Below are 14,618 nucleotides of genomic sequence, written 5' to 3'. Positions count from 1 at the left end.
TCATAGAAGATGAGCATTTGTGAGAGATGGGATCTGGGACTGATCCTAGGTGGCATTTGGTTTAAGGGGATATGTCAAAATTGTAGATAATGAGACATCAAAAAACACAACTCACTTCAACAATTACTCAATAAGGATTTCTAAACATTTTTGAAAAATGCTCTGTTTCTCCTGAAAATCAGAAAATCTGCTTTTCTCCTGTGGTAGACAATTTAAGGAAATACAGATATTTTTAAGAAACCAGAAATACGTCACATGGGGCAACTGGGAGACTGCAAAGACTCCACTTTGCTCATTGCTTCAAGTTACAAAGATTCTAACCCAATTTATTTGATGCAGATATTTCCAGATCACAGCAAATTGGTGACTTAATTTCATTTCCTTTGATGGGGTAATCCCTGCTCATAAACATTTGGTATTGAATCTGTCTTTTATTACAGTTCAAATTGCCCATAGCTAGCCATGTGGAACTATAACGAGTGCTTACGTCATTATTTTTTCCAACACATATATCAACTGAAAATACGCAGAATTAAAGGTTTCCTATCTCTTTGTGGTTTCCAGAAGTGGGTTTCAGAAAAACCAATGGTGATTAAACTCAGATAAATCAGTTAGGGCTGCATCAACAAAGTCTGAAAATAAAAATAAACCTCTTCAGTTTCAAGCATGCAAACTTGTCTTCAGTTCTATTTTTAAAAGTCTCAAATCCAAAGGTAAATTTGGCCCACAGAAGTTTTATAATCCCGTGTTTTGCAGAAAAGGTTTCCACTGCATCTACATTTGTAATGTCACCATAATGTAGTGAGAAACTGTTATCCTAACCTCAGCAATTTCCATGAGCTTCCTCCCCTATTCAAGTTCAAAATTAATAGTATCATAGTTACTTAGCATTTTTATACTGTGGTAAGCTACTTCAGCAGAGATTCTCAACCCAATTAAACAGCAGAATTTTCTGAGGAGATTTAAAAATAAACCCAAAGCCCAAGCATGCCCAAAGATTCTAATTTAATTGGTCTGTGCCTGGCCTGAGCACCAGTATTTTCAAAGCTCCCAAGGTGAGTTTAAAACCTTGGAAAATTAGGATGTTTTTCATAAGTTCAAAAAAGGTCTAAAATAAATCTTAACCTCAAAACAATTAGATTAGTTAGAAAATTTCCTGAGTAGCCAACCCTGACTCTACTGTATCAAATCGTTTCAGTTATATCTTCAAAATCATAACAACAACAACAAAAAAAACTGTGGATGAGAATTTCTTATTGTTTTTCTCTCCTATCCAGGAGACCGTCAGTTAGTCCAAATATGTCATTTACAGATAAAGAACTCTATGATGAAGGAAGATTTAAAAACCGGCAGTTGGTCACCAGACTACTTAGAATAGAACAAGAACTAGAATGCAGGTCTGAGCTTTAACTACCTTAAGCCACCTCCCTTCCTGCTCTTAGGTGCCATGCCTTACTCCATGAACACTCTGTAAACACTTCACTACCCTACAAGAGGGATATAATTTAGATATTGTCCCCTCTAAATCTCATATTGAATTATGGTCCTCAGCATTGGAGGTGGGTCCTGGTGGTAGGTGTTTTGGTCATAGGAGCAGATCTCATGACTTGGTCCTGTCCTCGAGATATTGACTAGGTAATCACAAGGTCTTGTTGTTTGGAAGTATGCGGCACCTCCTCCCATCAGCTCTTACCATGTGAGACACCTGCTCCTCCTTTGCCTTCTGCCATGATTATAAGCTTCTGGAGGCCTCCCCAGAAGCCCAGCAGATGCCAGCACCATGCTTCCTGTAAAGCCTAGAGAACTGTGAGCCAATTAAACCTCTCTTCTTTTAAATTGCCCAGTCTCAGGCATTTCCTTACAGCAATGCAAGAATGGCCTAACCCAGAAAATTGGTACCAGAGTAGGGTATTGCTATAAAGATATCTGTGGTTGTGGTGTTAGAACTGGGTAACAGGCAGAAGTTGAGAGTTTGGAGCACTCAGAAGACATGAAGATGAGATAAAGTTTGGGATTTCTGAGAGACTAGTTAGATACTTGTGGCCAAAATGCTGATAGTGATATAGACTCTGTAAAGGCTGACAAAGTCTCAGATGGCAATAAGGAACTTATTGGGAGCTGAAGCAAAGGTCACTCTTGTTATGCCTTAGCAAAGAATTTGGTTGCATTGTGTTCATGCCCTAAGAATCTGTGGAAGTTTAAACTTAAGAATGATGATTTAGGGTATCTGACAAGATAAATTTCTAAGCAGTAAACCATCCAAGAGGTGGCCTGGCTGCTTCTAACAGCCTCATCTCAGATTCAGGAATGAAGAAATGACTTAAAATTGGAATTTGTATTTAAAAGGGAAGTAGAGTGTAAAAGTTTGGAAAATTTGCTGCTTGACCATGTGGCAGAGAAAGAAAAAGCATTATCAGGAGAGAAGTTGAAATGGACTTGGAGCAACCACTTGTTAGACATATTTGTGTGACTGAAAAATAGCCAGGTGCTAATAGCCAAGAAAATGTGAAAAATGTCTTGAAGGCATTTCAGAGATATTCCAGGCAGTACCTCCCATCACAAGACCTGAGGCCTAGGAGGAAAGAATGGTTTCTGGGACTAGGCCCAGGACCTTGCTGCCCTGTGCAGCATCAGGACACTGCTCCCCACACCCAGGTTGCTCTGGCTCCAGCCTCAAATCAAAGGGGCCCAGGTACCGCTTGGGCCGCCACTTTGTAAGGTGCAAGCTATAATCCTTGGCAGCTTCCATACCATGTTAAGACTGCAAGCACACAGAGTACAAGAGTGAAGGAAGCTTGGCAACCTCCAGCGAGATTCCAGAGAATATATTGGAAAGCCTGGGTGCCCAGGAAAAAGCCTGCTACAGGGGCAGATCCCTCACAGAGAACCTCTAATAAAAAAGTACAGAGGAGAAATACGGGGTTGGATTCCTCACAGAGTCCTTACTGGGGCACTGCATAGTGGAGATGTGGGAAGTGGGCCACTGTTCTCCAGACTCTGAAATGGTAGAGCCATCTGCAGCTTACAAACTCAGCATAGAAAAGCCACAGGGGCAGAGCTGACCAAGGTCTTGGGAGCCCACCATTGTATCAATGGGCTTGGGATGCAGGATATGGAATCAAGGGTTATTTTGGAGCATTAAGATTTGATGACTGCCCTGCTGGGTTTCAGACTTCCATGGGACCTGTAACTCCTTTCTTTTGGCCAATTTCTCCCTTTTGGAATGAGAATGTTTACCCAATTTCTGTACCCCCATTTTATCTTGGAAGTAAGTAACTTGTTTTGATTTTATGGACTCATAAGTGGAAAGAACTGATTTCCAGATGAGACTTTAGACTTGGACCTCAGACATTTTAGTTAATGCTAAAATGAGTTAAGACTTTGGGTGACTGTTGAGAAGGCATGATTTTATTTTGGAATGTGAGAAGGACATGAGATTTGAGGAACCAGGGGCAGAATAATATAGTTTGGATGTTGTTTCCTCCAAATCTTGTGTTGAATTGTAGTTTCCAGTGTTGGAGGTAGGACATGGTGAGAGATGTTTGGATAATGGAGGTGGGTCCTTCATGGCTTGTGGCTGTCTTTGAGATAGTGAGTGGGTACTTGCGAGATGTGGCTGTTTGGCAGTGTGTGGCACATCTTCAAAGCTTGCTCCTGCTCTCATCATGTGAGACACCTGCTCACTCTTTGCCTTCCACCACGATTGGGAGCTTCCTAAGGCCTCCCCAAAAGCTGAACAGATGCCAGCACCTTGCTTCCTGTAAAGCCTGCAGAATCAGGCTTTTCTTTATAAATTATTCAATCTCAGGAATTTCTTTTTAGTGACACAAGAAGAGCCTAACACAACAGGGTTCCAGCTCAGTCTTGCCTGGGCTCTACTCTTGCACATGAAACCTATTAGACATAATAAAGTCAGCCGCCCAAAGAATTTTATAACATCAGGTCTTTTGGTCCTGCCACCTACAGATTCTTTGGCTCCAGGATGCCAGCAGTGGGCACATAGAATACCACGGCTAAAATTGATAATTGTTTTATTTGAACACCTTACCTTACTGTTTGAGGAAATGGGGCCCAAAGAGGGTAAACCAGCCCATCTGTTCTCCTAGTGTCACAAATTTTGTGTTGGCTTTTCTAGTCAATGAATTTCTATGATATATTTAAATTGAAAATATTCTTAAGGATACTTCAGAACAAATATTTTGAAATACTATGTTTAGCAGTGTAGTCCTTCTTCTAATGGCATCATATTAAAAAGTCTCAAAGTATAAGAGTGATTCCATGGATGTGTTTTGTTAGGAGAATTTACAAACCTATAACCCAGCCTAACTTATATCTTCCCATCTTTCTGAAGTTCACCCTCAACTACCAGCAGAACCTCAAAGCTCTATGTAAACTCTGAAGATCATTGATTTTGTCCAAAAAGCTCAAAAAAGGTAAAAAGGGAAGGTAATAAAGACAGGCTCCAGATGTCCTGACACAAAGTCTGGTGTTCTTTCCATTATATGAAACTCTCTTTTTGTGTCTCCTGCCTTCAAAATGTTTAATTTAACTAACATAATAAATGTTTTCATAGGAGTAATACTTTAAAAAATGGCCAGTGGTCCCCATTTGCCTGGTCATAAAAGTTTTCATTTTCATCTTCTTTCTGAAAACTAACAACACACTTAGATGTATCTTTTCACATTTCAATTTCACATCTCATTTTCCTCATCTTCCTTATATTCTCTATTTAAAGAAGTCCATGGAAATGTATTCCCTCCATTATGCTTGCAATATACAAAAATATTTTTAGGCAAACTTTATTGTCAAAAAGTAAATTAACTAATTAACTAATATCCAAAAAGATTTTTAGGCAAATTTTGTTATCAAAAAGTAAATTAATATTAAACACATGAGGAACCTCCAAAATAGCACCAAACATTTATTTCCTTTTCCCCCTGAATGACTTTAAGTTAAATATTATATATTTATATATATATGACTTTGTTATAAATATTTTATATTTTTTATATATATATATATATATATACACATACACACATATATGGCTTTAAGATGAATATTGTATTAGCCTTTTTGAGATGGAATTTCACCCTTGTTGCCAAGGCTGGACTGCAATGGCATGATCTTGGCTCACCGCAACCTCTGCCTCCCAGGATCAAGCAATTCTCCCGCCTCAGCCTCCCAAGTAGCTGGGATAACAGACATGCATTTGTTGATACATTGCCCCATACACACACCTATGTCAAATGTTCTGACTTCACTCTGCCACATGTGCCTCAGGGTTAAAGCCATGGTGACTGTTAATACATCCAAGACTCCATCCAGGCACAGTAATTACCATCAAATTCTTGAGAACCCTCATCCTCTGTCCAGACCAGCTTAGATCACTCAGATTTTTGGAGTATAGCATAGCCAAGACATAAAAATATAGTAAGGATGCAAATATAACACATTCCACAACTTAGGTGTGAATAAATAATGCAACTCATGTATCACACTCTTCCTCATGAGCTCCCACCCTGTAACTAATGAGAAGAAACAAAGTTTCATCTGTGATAAAGTATTAGTTCAGTAACTTTAACTAGTCCTTTTAGAAATATGCAGTCTCTTTTGGATAAAAATGCTGGGTCACTCAGATAAATTTCTTATACCCTGGCTCTCTTCCTAAGAGGGGGAAAGGATATATAAGAAAAGGAGAAAACAAAAAACATAAAAAGAGATCCTTTGCCCTGGTGACTTCCGATATCCAAATAAAAGCCCCTTTTTAAGCTGACAGATGCTTGTTACAGCTGAAGTCTCCAGCTCATGACTGGGGCTCCCCCAGCTTGGCCAGGGTTTCCTGGAAAGCCCTGGGTGACTCAGCCTCTCACAGGCACCATAGACCCTCCTGAGGTTTGCCAGCGACTCCCAGTTGGCCCCAGGTTGAATGGTCCTATCAGATGCCCTTATTACAGAAGCCCTTATTCCCACCAGGGAAACTCTGGAAACTCTCCCTCTTGAAAATCTTTAGATATTTCCAGATCCCTTCTCAACTACACAGAAAGCAAAGAAGGCCCAGAAAAGCTAAACTCACGAGTTCCTCCTGCTTGTTAATCACGGACACCAAGTTTAATGGCCATGCCACAAGCAGTACAGAACCACTCAAGAGGTGATTGCCTTCCAGGATCTGAAACAGGGAGTGAGAAGAGGAGCTCCTCTGCCTTCAGCATTATGTTTTGCTCACTGATCTCACACTTCTCCCCACCTGCTTGCCAAAGCAGAGGAGAGGCAAACTGGGACACCTGTGTCCGCCATGCTTACTCGACTCCTCCTTTCTCTGCCTTCTACTTCTCATCCTCCCAAACTCCCAGGAAGTGATGGGCTTTTCTTTCGTCATGTTCTCCTATCCAATATGGCACATCCTCCTCCTTCCTCGCCTCTGTTGACTCTTTCCGAAGCACAGAAACATTTTCTGTAAATACTGCGGAGAACAATATGACCTCCAAGTTTCGTGTTGGACAAGCTTCTTCCTCCTCTTGCATTCTGCCTAACACTAATGCAAAACTTTTCCCAGATACTTGGGGATTTGGCCATTTGGAGTGAAGGTCATATGCTCTGAAAGGCAAAGGTGAAAACTACAATAATAATTTTTTAATCTTTACCTCTATTAAACTAATCCATAGCTTACTAATACTGGACCCCCGATACTGTTATACCAAGACAGATTTTCTTCAGGTAAGGGAGGGATGGAACAAAGAAACAAAGAAGACTCAAAATTCATCCTGCTAGAAGAATATTCTTAAGTCGTATAAAACATCTGCCCACATTTTAATAAAGCACATTATACTCCTCTAGGCAGATATGTGCTGACAATATCTTTAAATAGAGAAAATAATAAAAGAAGCAGTCTTCAGAAAGCTAAAGGTCTAAAGAAAGCTTTATTTGTTGAATTTCTTCCTCATGTTTTGCATAAGATCGGTTAAACGGCAAGATGGAATTGTATATTGCTTTTAGAAAAGCTCACTTGAGGCATTAAAGTTCTTTATAAACTTAAATTTAATTTTGTTGACTTTCAGTTTTGCACTTTCAATTTGGCATATTAAAGTCCAAGACTGTTTTCCATGATCATTGGAACATTTTACTGGTATTCTGATTCATATACAGAGCCAGGTACAACTTCTTTTTTAATTCACATAAGGATCTGTGGATTTGGATGTTACTGAAGCTGTTAAAACCAACCATGAACTCTTCCCTGTTTAAAGCCTTCCCTGTATGCACTCTCATTTACTATGGTAATTTACCACTGATTTTTAAACATTTAGAATATGAATAATCTTTCTATTTATGCATAAGGAAGCATTTCCTCCGTGAAGCCCTGCAACTATTTTTATTCTGCAGAGCATATGCTATGCTAATTTAAATCTTTTTTTCTATAAATTTAGAACTTATATCTTTAAAGATTCCCAGGGGATTTAGTCACTCCATGGAGCAAAATATGTTCTGAAGAGTTGACATCTGTATTGATTTAAGGCAGTTATAACTCCAATAATATAAATCTGAAATTCTTAGTCCCACCTTATAATCACCATTGATGGCAATTAAAAATAAATGCTACCCATTAGAAACCACTGTGGGTAAATAATTTTCTCATGTGGAAAATAAATGTAGGCATTTATGAAAATAGCCAAGCATGTGGTATATTCGAAATGAACTGTTAATCAGTGTCTGGGCTGGTGGACTATCTCATTTCTTTTCTAGCAACCGAATAAAGCCCCTCTAAGAGCGGATTATGTTTGTATTCCAAAAGAAAACATTTACAGATAATTATAACTTCCCTCATGAAGTGACTCCTGTCTGTCTGTATGTGTTGTCTTTTGCAGAAAATCCATTCTCGGGTCTATGCTATTCAGCATGACATTACAGAGTGAGCCTCCCGTAGAAATGATAGCACCAGGAGTGTGGGATGTAAGTCAGCCATCCCCAGTGACCCTGCAGGTAAGTGCCGGGCTACAAGATTAAAGTACACATGGCAAGTATTGGTTGATAAGTAGTTTGCTGTCAATTATAGAAACAATTTCTTCCAGGATCACACATTTTAATAGTCTTCTCTACCTCCAGCCTTCTGGGATTTGTGAAACCTCTACTGCTTTTATTTTATGTACAGTACTCTCAAAGCACGTTTCTCCCAGCTTGTATAATGGCAGTTTCAAACCATGCTTCATCCAACAAGGTCATGTTGGAGAACTATGGAGTGTTGCCATTAGTATACTCACTATGGGCATTCATTTTCTTTCTATTGTCTAAAAACAGTCATTGGTATGTATTATTAACTTGGTATCCTACTCACACCTGCCTCTGCTTTGTGTTATATTTCTTTAAAATCTCTTCTGTTATATGTTTCTAAAATGACTAGCAATTAACTGAGTAGCAGGAAAAAAACCTGCAAACTAATTATCCTTTTTTTTTTTCTTAAAGTCTCTCTACCCTGTGTGATTTGTGATCATAAAAGAAAGGTGGTAAATTACTTCAGGCTTTCTTCCTTTGTGCTGACAGCTCCTTATGGGTTCCTGATTGTAGTTCATCAGATTGGTTGGAAATGTGAAGCATGCACAGTCTCATATAGAGAAATGCATGGAATATGAACTTTGCATCTGTATAGGAAAAATTAGAAAATATTCTCTGGGCAGCATCCTCTAGAACAGAGATTTTCAGCCTTACCAGTATTGACATTTTGGACAAGAAAATTCTTTGTTGTGGGGGCTGTTCTGTGTATTTCAGGATGTTTAGCACCATCCCTAGCTTCTTTCCACTAGGGATGCCTAAGGGACTTTCTCAGTTCTGGCAATCAAAGAGTGTCTCCAGATATTGTCAAATGTGCTTTGAGAAAAGGATTTCCTCTGCTGACATCACTGCTCTACAAGAAGTTAGTAGAGTCTCCCGGCTCTTAAGTTTCCAGGCTTGTGGTGAGGGGTTTGGGACATAGAGTGGAGAAAGATGTGCAGAAAAATATTTAACATGGAAAGGAAAAATTAATACTAATAAAAATATGGCATCACATTCTTGCGGAGGAAGATTCGACCAGATGACACCTAAAGATCCACTTCTAATCTGTGGACGTGTTAAAAAAGAATGCTTATTCAGATTAGGTCTTGGCACAACATCATACACACTCCACACATGATATCTTATCAATTAGCACTTGTTCTGTTTTAAAAGAACAAAAAGATAAGTATATCTATGAATAAAGAGGAGAGACTCATCACAAACCCGGTAAACATATTCTACTAATAGAGAAAAATAGCAAAATGCTAGAGGTTCAATTCAATCACATTTGATTCATGTTTCATATATGACTACTATGCTCCAAATATTGTGGTAAACACTCTTACAAAAAGGAGTGAATACGTAATATTAAGCCAGGAATTCAAGGAATGCGAAATCCAGCTGGAGAGACAGACTTTGACAACTCACACTGATGTAATGTGACAGATAGGATAGCCATTGTAGGGACACTAAGACAACGAGAATAGCAATGAATATTTCTGAGGGAAAGTAAAGAAATGTAAAAAGTCTGGGGACAGACAGACACCCAGAGGACATGACATTTGAATGCCCTTTATAGAATGAGTAAATTCACACTAACGAGTTTCAGTGGGAAGGATTATCCAGTCATAAAGGAAAGCACAATGCAAACACACAGATTCAGAAAAGAGTTGGCAGTTTCAAAATATGGCAAGTTAGTTAAGATTAAAGAATAAATTATGTGAGGAACAGTGGTAAAAAAGTGGAAAACAGTGGTAAAAAAAAGTGAAAAACCTTCTCTACCATAGGTGGAGAAGACTACACATACTAGATTGTGTACCAAGTTTGGACATAATTATCTCGGCAGTAAGTCATAAAAAGTAGTTCTACCAATGTTGTAGAAAATGCCTTAAAAAACAAGAAGACTGGATATGTGAACACTTGCTTTTGTTTTGCTTTGGGTTTTTGTGTGTATGTTATTGGTTTTGTTTTTTTTTTTTTGAGACTGTTATTGTTGTTGTTTTTGTTTTGCTGTGTTTTGTTGACACAGGGGCTCACTCTGTCACCCAGGCTGGAGTGCAGTGGAATAACCATAGCTCACTGCAGCCTCCACATCCTGGGTTCCAATTATTCTGTCATCTTAGCCTTTCAAGTAGCTGGAACCACAAGTGCATGCCACCACGCCCTGTTATTTTTTTCTTATTTATTTATTTTTGTAGAGATAGGAGTCTCACTATGTTGCTCATGCTGGTCTTGAACTCCTGACCTCAGGCAATCCTCCTGCCTCAGCATGCCAAACTGTTGGGATTACAGACATGAGCCACTGCACCCAGCCTGGACTAAAATATTAGAAGAATATTTTAATGATCTAAGTTAAGGATCATAGGGCCAAAAACTAAGAAAAAAAAAAAACAATTAAATGGTAGATTTTAGAAACTTTTTTTAAACAGAAAGGGGTGCAACTATATGAAGGAAATATATAGGGAAACACAGACAGAAAATTGAGTTCCTGAGTTCATAGTAATATCTTCAGTTTTAAGAATGAACACAGAGAAAGGATAGATAGTCTTCAACAGGGTAATAAGATGAACTCAGTTTGAGATACCTTGCATTTTATATAGACCTATGGGGAGCCTAAGTGTAGATATAAGTGATCTTTCTTTAGGAGGACAAATGTATTTTCTATCAAACTATTTCTTGACAGGTCCAAACGACCTCAGCTTAATGAAAATTTTCAAGTATGACCATTGTCAGAGTTTTGTGGATATAAATTCATGATTTTAAGGTTCTATGGGGCAGAGAAGAGTGATGGTGGTAGAAGAAGGAAAAGAAAATCTATCAGATGAGACTATCCTTGATACTTCTCAGGATGAGGTGAATAGTTCCTTTATGAACACAGATTTTGGCAAGTGGAATCTGAAGGAAAACTTCAAATATTCAATAGTGGCACAGATTTCCAGGTAAAGATCTGGATCCATAACATAATTCATCTTAAAAATAAGTGGAAGAGGGGCATGTAAATCATTCCACAGTATGCAAAAGTTAAACCATCCCATTTTTACAAAATAATTTCAAATTGCGTAGATACATTAAAAGCCTCTCAGCATGATTTTAATTGGTGATGCAATATATAAAATAAGAGTTATTAAGGTAGTAAAGACAAAACCTTTGAGACTATCAGTTTAATTGAATAGTCAGCTAAATTCAGAGCACAATCTTTCAACCTAAGGATTATGAGATGATGAAATTACAACCAAGTTCTGCATCCAGTATTTCATTAAGGAGTTAGTATGAGTCTCAGGGAAAGACATTTGGCTGAGAGTTAGAAAATCTGGATTCCAGTCTTTCTTTTACAGAAAACTTTATGACCTTGAATAAGTCACCTAACCTATTTTATCCTCTGCATAATGAAAAGATTATACCAAGCCTACCTGACTTCACTTTTCTGATTGTCCTGATTAGACAGTGGTTACCGCCATGCTGCAGCCACTCCGGTATGAAAAGGGATGTGATATGACACAGATGTGATCGCTTTCAGACAATACTTTTTTCAGGTCCTATAGTTGATTGAGGTACCAACTGGAAGCAGTGGACAGAGTAAAATAGATTTTAGTTCAGAAATGGAGGCAGGTGATACATAAGTTATTGCTTGACTCACTTAGCCTAGATCTCCCTCAACTTCCTGCCTCTCCCTGAATGCAATGTAGTGGAACAGCTCTGTCACATATTCAAGCACTAAATGCAGAGCTGTTTCATAGGAATTCATGCAGTTTTTGTTCTAGTCTATGTTTCTTTATTATTATTATTATTTTGGAGACAAAGTCTCACTCTGTCGCCCAGGCTGGAGTGCAGTGGCACGAACTTGGCTCACTGCAACCTCCTCCTCCTGGGCTCAAACAATTCTCCTGCCTCAGCCTCCCGAGTAGCTGGGATTACAGGTGCATGCCACCATGCCCAGCTAATTTTTGTAACTTAGTAGAGACGGTATTTCACCATGTTGGCCGGGTTGGTTTTGAACTCCTGACCTCAGGTAATCCACCTCATCTTGGCCTCTCAAAGTGCCGGGATCTATGTTTCTCTACTTCCTCACCTCCCCATTTGTATCTAAAATCACTGTATTCTGGCTTGCCACCACTCTTAACTGTGGTTAGGTACCTGCTGATTCCTAGGTGCCAAATCCAGTGGTGGTTTTCAGTCCTCATCAGGCTAGCCCTCCCTCTGCTCTTCTTGGCACTGTCTGTCACTTCCCCGTAACTGAACTCCCTCCTCTTCTTCAGAGATTGAACTTTCTCCCTCCTCCTTCCACAGAACTGAACCCCCTCCTCCTCTGGCTTTGGTGTTACTGCCCTCGGTTATCTCCTTCCACTGCTCTCTGGTCATCCTTTGTCTCCTTCCCAGGCTCTCACCAAGGACAATTCTCAAAGGTTCAGTCTGCAGCCCGCTGCCCTGCACAGTGCACATATTCTCCCTGGATGCTCTCATTCATTTATTTTCTTTAAAAAAAAAAAAAAAACAACAGCTTTCTTGAGATATAATTCACATACCATACTATCCTCCCATTTAAAGTGTGCAATTCAGTAGTTTTTAGTATTTTCACAGATACATGCAACTATCACCGCAGTCAATTTCAGATCATTTTCATCACATCAAAAAAGAAATCCCATACCCCTTAGCTCTCACCTCCTATTCCCCCAATCCTAAGCAACCACTAATCTTCTTCCTGTGTCTATCAATTTGACTATTTGGGGCATTTCATGTAAATGGAATCATACAATCTGTGATCTTATTTGTGGCCAGCTTCTGTCACTTAGCATAATATTTTAAAGGGCATCCAGGTGGTAGCCCCGATTGGGATTCATTCCTTTTTCTATATTACATATACATTTTTATACAATAATATTACATTATTATAATATGTACATATGAATATACCATCTTTTATTTATTAATTTATCAGTCAATGTACATTTGGATTCTTTACACTATTTAGCTATTAAGAATATTGCTGTTATGAATGCCTATGGGCACGTTTTTGTGTGAACATGTTTTCATCTTTCTTGAATACATAGTGAGCCATGGAATTACTGGGTCTCCTACATTTCTAAGGTTCTTGTCTCAATATCTATGTAAGTGTACTTCTGAGTCTGTATCTCTAGTTCAGACTTCTTCACACCTCAAGATTCAGACAAATATAGCCGCATACTTGCTGAAACTCCCACCTGGATATTCTATTGGCAGCTTCAAATGAAACATGCCCCAAACGGAGCCCACTTCCTCTCCAAAATTACTTTCACCCTCTGAATTCTTTATGTCTGTTCATGCCCCCCACACACCTACATGTTTTTCTTGCCTCCTTCCTTCTTTCTCTCTACTCATATCCAGTCCATACTACATCCTGCCAATTTATCTTCTATATTTTTATTGCCTATCCTCTCAATTCCTCACCTCATCTTCTGGTTTCCTTGGCTTTAGTTTTGTCATTCTCTAATCTAAAATTTATGGAGTCACAAGGGTGATCCTTCTAAAACTTAAGTCTGAACCTGCCAGTTCCCTGCTTAGACTCTTCAATAACTCAGTGCTACCCAGAGGATTAAGGCCAATCTCTGTAGCATGACCCCTCTTCCATTGCTTCTCTTGCCAGTCCCTGTTTCACACTTCAAGCTTCAACAACTTTGAAAATGTTGTCATTTCTGACATGCACTGTCCTGCTTTCAACTTATGTAAATTTATGAATACTGTTCCCTGTCTATAATGTGCCCTCTCCCCTTCATCCTCCACTGTCCACCCGTCCTCTGACTCTGTGTAAATGAGATTCATCTTTTTCCATCCATGGACCCTCTAGAAATCTCTTCCTTACCCCCTCCACTCTTCTCGGGCCAAGCAGAGATAAGTGCCCTTCTTCTATGTTCACATAATACCCAATAGCATTTTTATCAACACATTTGCCACATCATATTCCTTTCCACTGACTGAGTGATCTCTGATGGCGTTGAAGGTATTATATCACAAGCATCTAACACAGTAGTTGGAATAATTTATTTGTTAAATTAATGATATGTATCCATATTTCTGATGACTACAAAAACACCGCCCACAGGTATGTCTCAATTTAGCCCTTTAGTCCACTTATCTGAACCTGAATACCAAAATGTTTAGCTCTTCCTTTTAGCTAAGTGAGACGTCTCCTTAAACCACAGATCTTACTCATTCAAAATGTTTTACTTTATCTAACATTTTAGTACATGCTTATCTTCCATTATCGTCAGTGTTAGGAAGAAGCACCAGTCTTATCATTGATACAGAGGTTTTAGAACACGTTATATTTTGATTTCTAATGTAACAGAGATCCTTTTTTATCTCACTCCAAAACCACCATATGGATCCCTCTTTTACAACTCCTTTTTTCAGACTCACCACAATTGCCACCCAGTTAGCAGTTATCCTTCCTTCCTCTGAACTGCAATAGAACTCAGGGTCTAACATGCGTATGTCTTTTCTTTTCTTTTTTGTGAGACAGTGTCTCGCTCCATCACCCCAGCTGGAGTGCAGTGGCATGCGATCTCAGCTCACTGCAACCTCCAGCTCCATGGTTCAAGCAATTCTGTCTCGTGCCT

At 39.0% G+C, this 14,618-nt stretch overlaps 1 protein-coding gene across 2 annotated transcripts in view; it reads left to right on the top strand.

The window, feature by feature from the left end:
* LOC105481413 (phosphatidylinositol-4-phosphate 3-kinase catalytic subunit type 2 gamma) overlaps positions 1–14,618 on the top strand; it is a 421,186-nt gene that overhangs the window by 132,763 nt on the left and 273,805 nt on the right. For both annotated transcript variants that reach the window (XM_011741018.3, XM_024792846.2), the window contains one exon: positions 7,863–7,977. In XM_011741018.3, coding sequence (XP_011739320.2) covers positions 7,863–7,977 — 115 coding nt within the window. The remainder of the gene's footprint in view (positions 1–7,862; positions 7,978–14,618) is intronic.

This window comes from Macaca nemestrina, chromosome 10, assembly GCF_043159975.1.
Source record: "Macaca nemestrina isolate mMacNem1 chromosome 10, mMacNem.hap1, whole genome shotgun sequence".
In the NCBI taxonomy this organism is placed as follows: Eukaryota; Metazoa; Chordata; class Mammalia; order Primates; family Cercopithecidae; genus Macaca; species Macaca nemestrina.
This window is presented reverse-complemented; position numbering and strand designations above follow the sequence as displayed.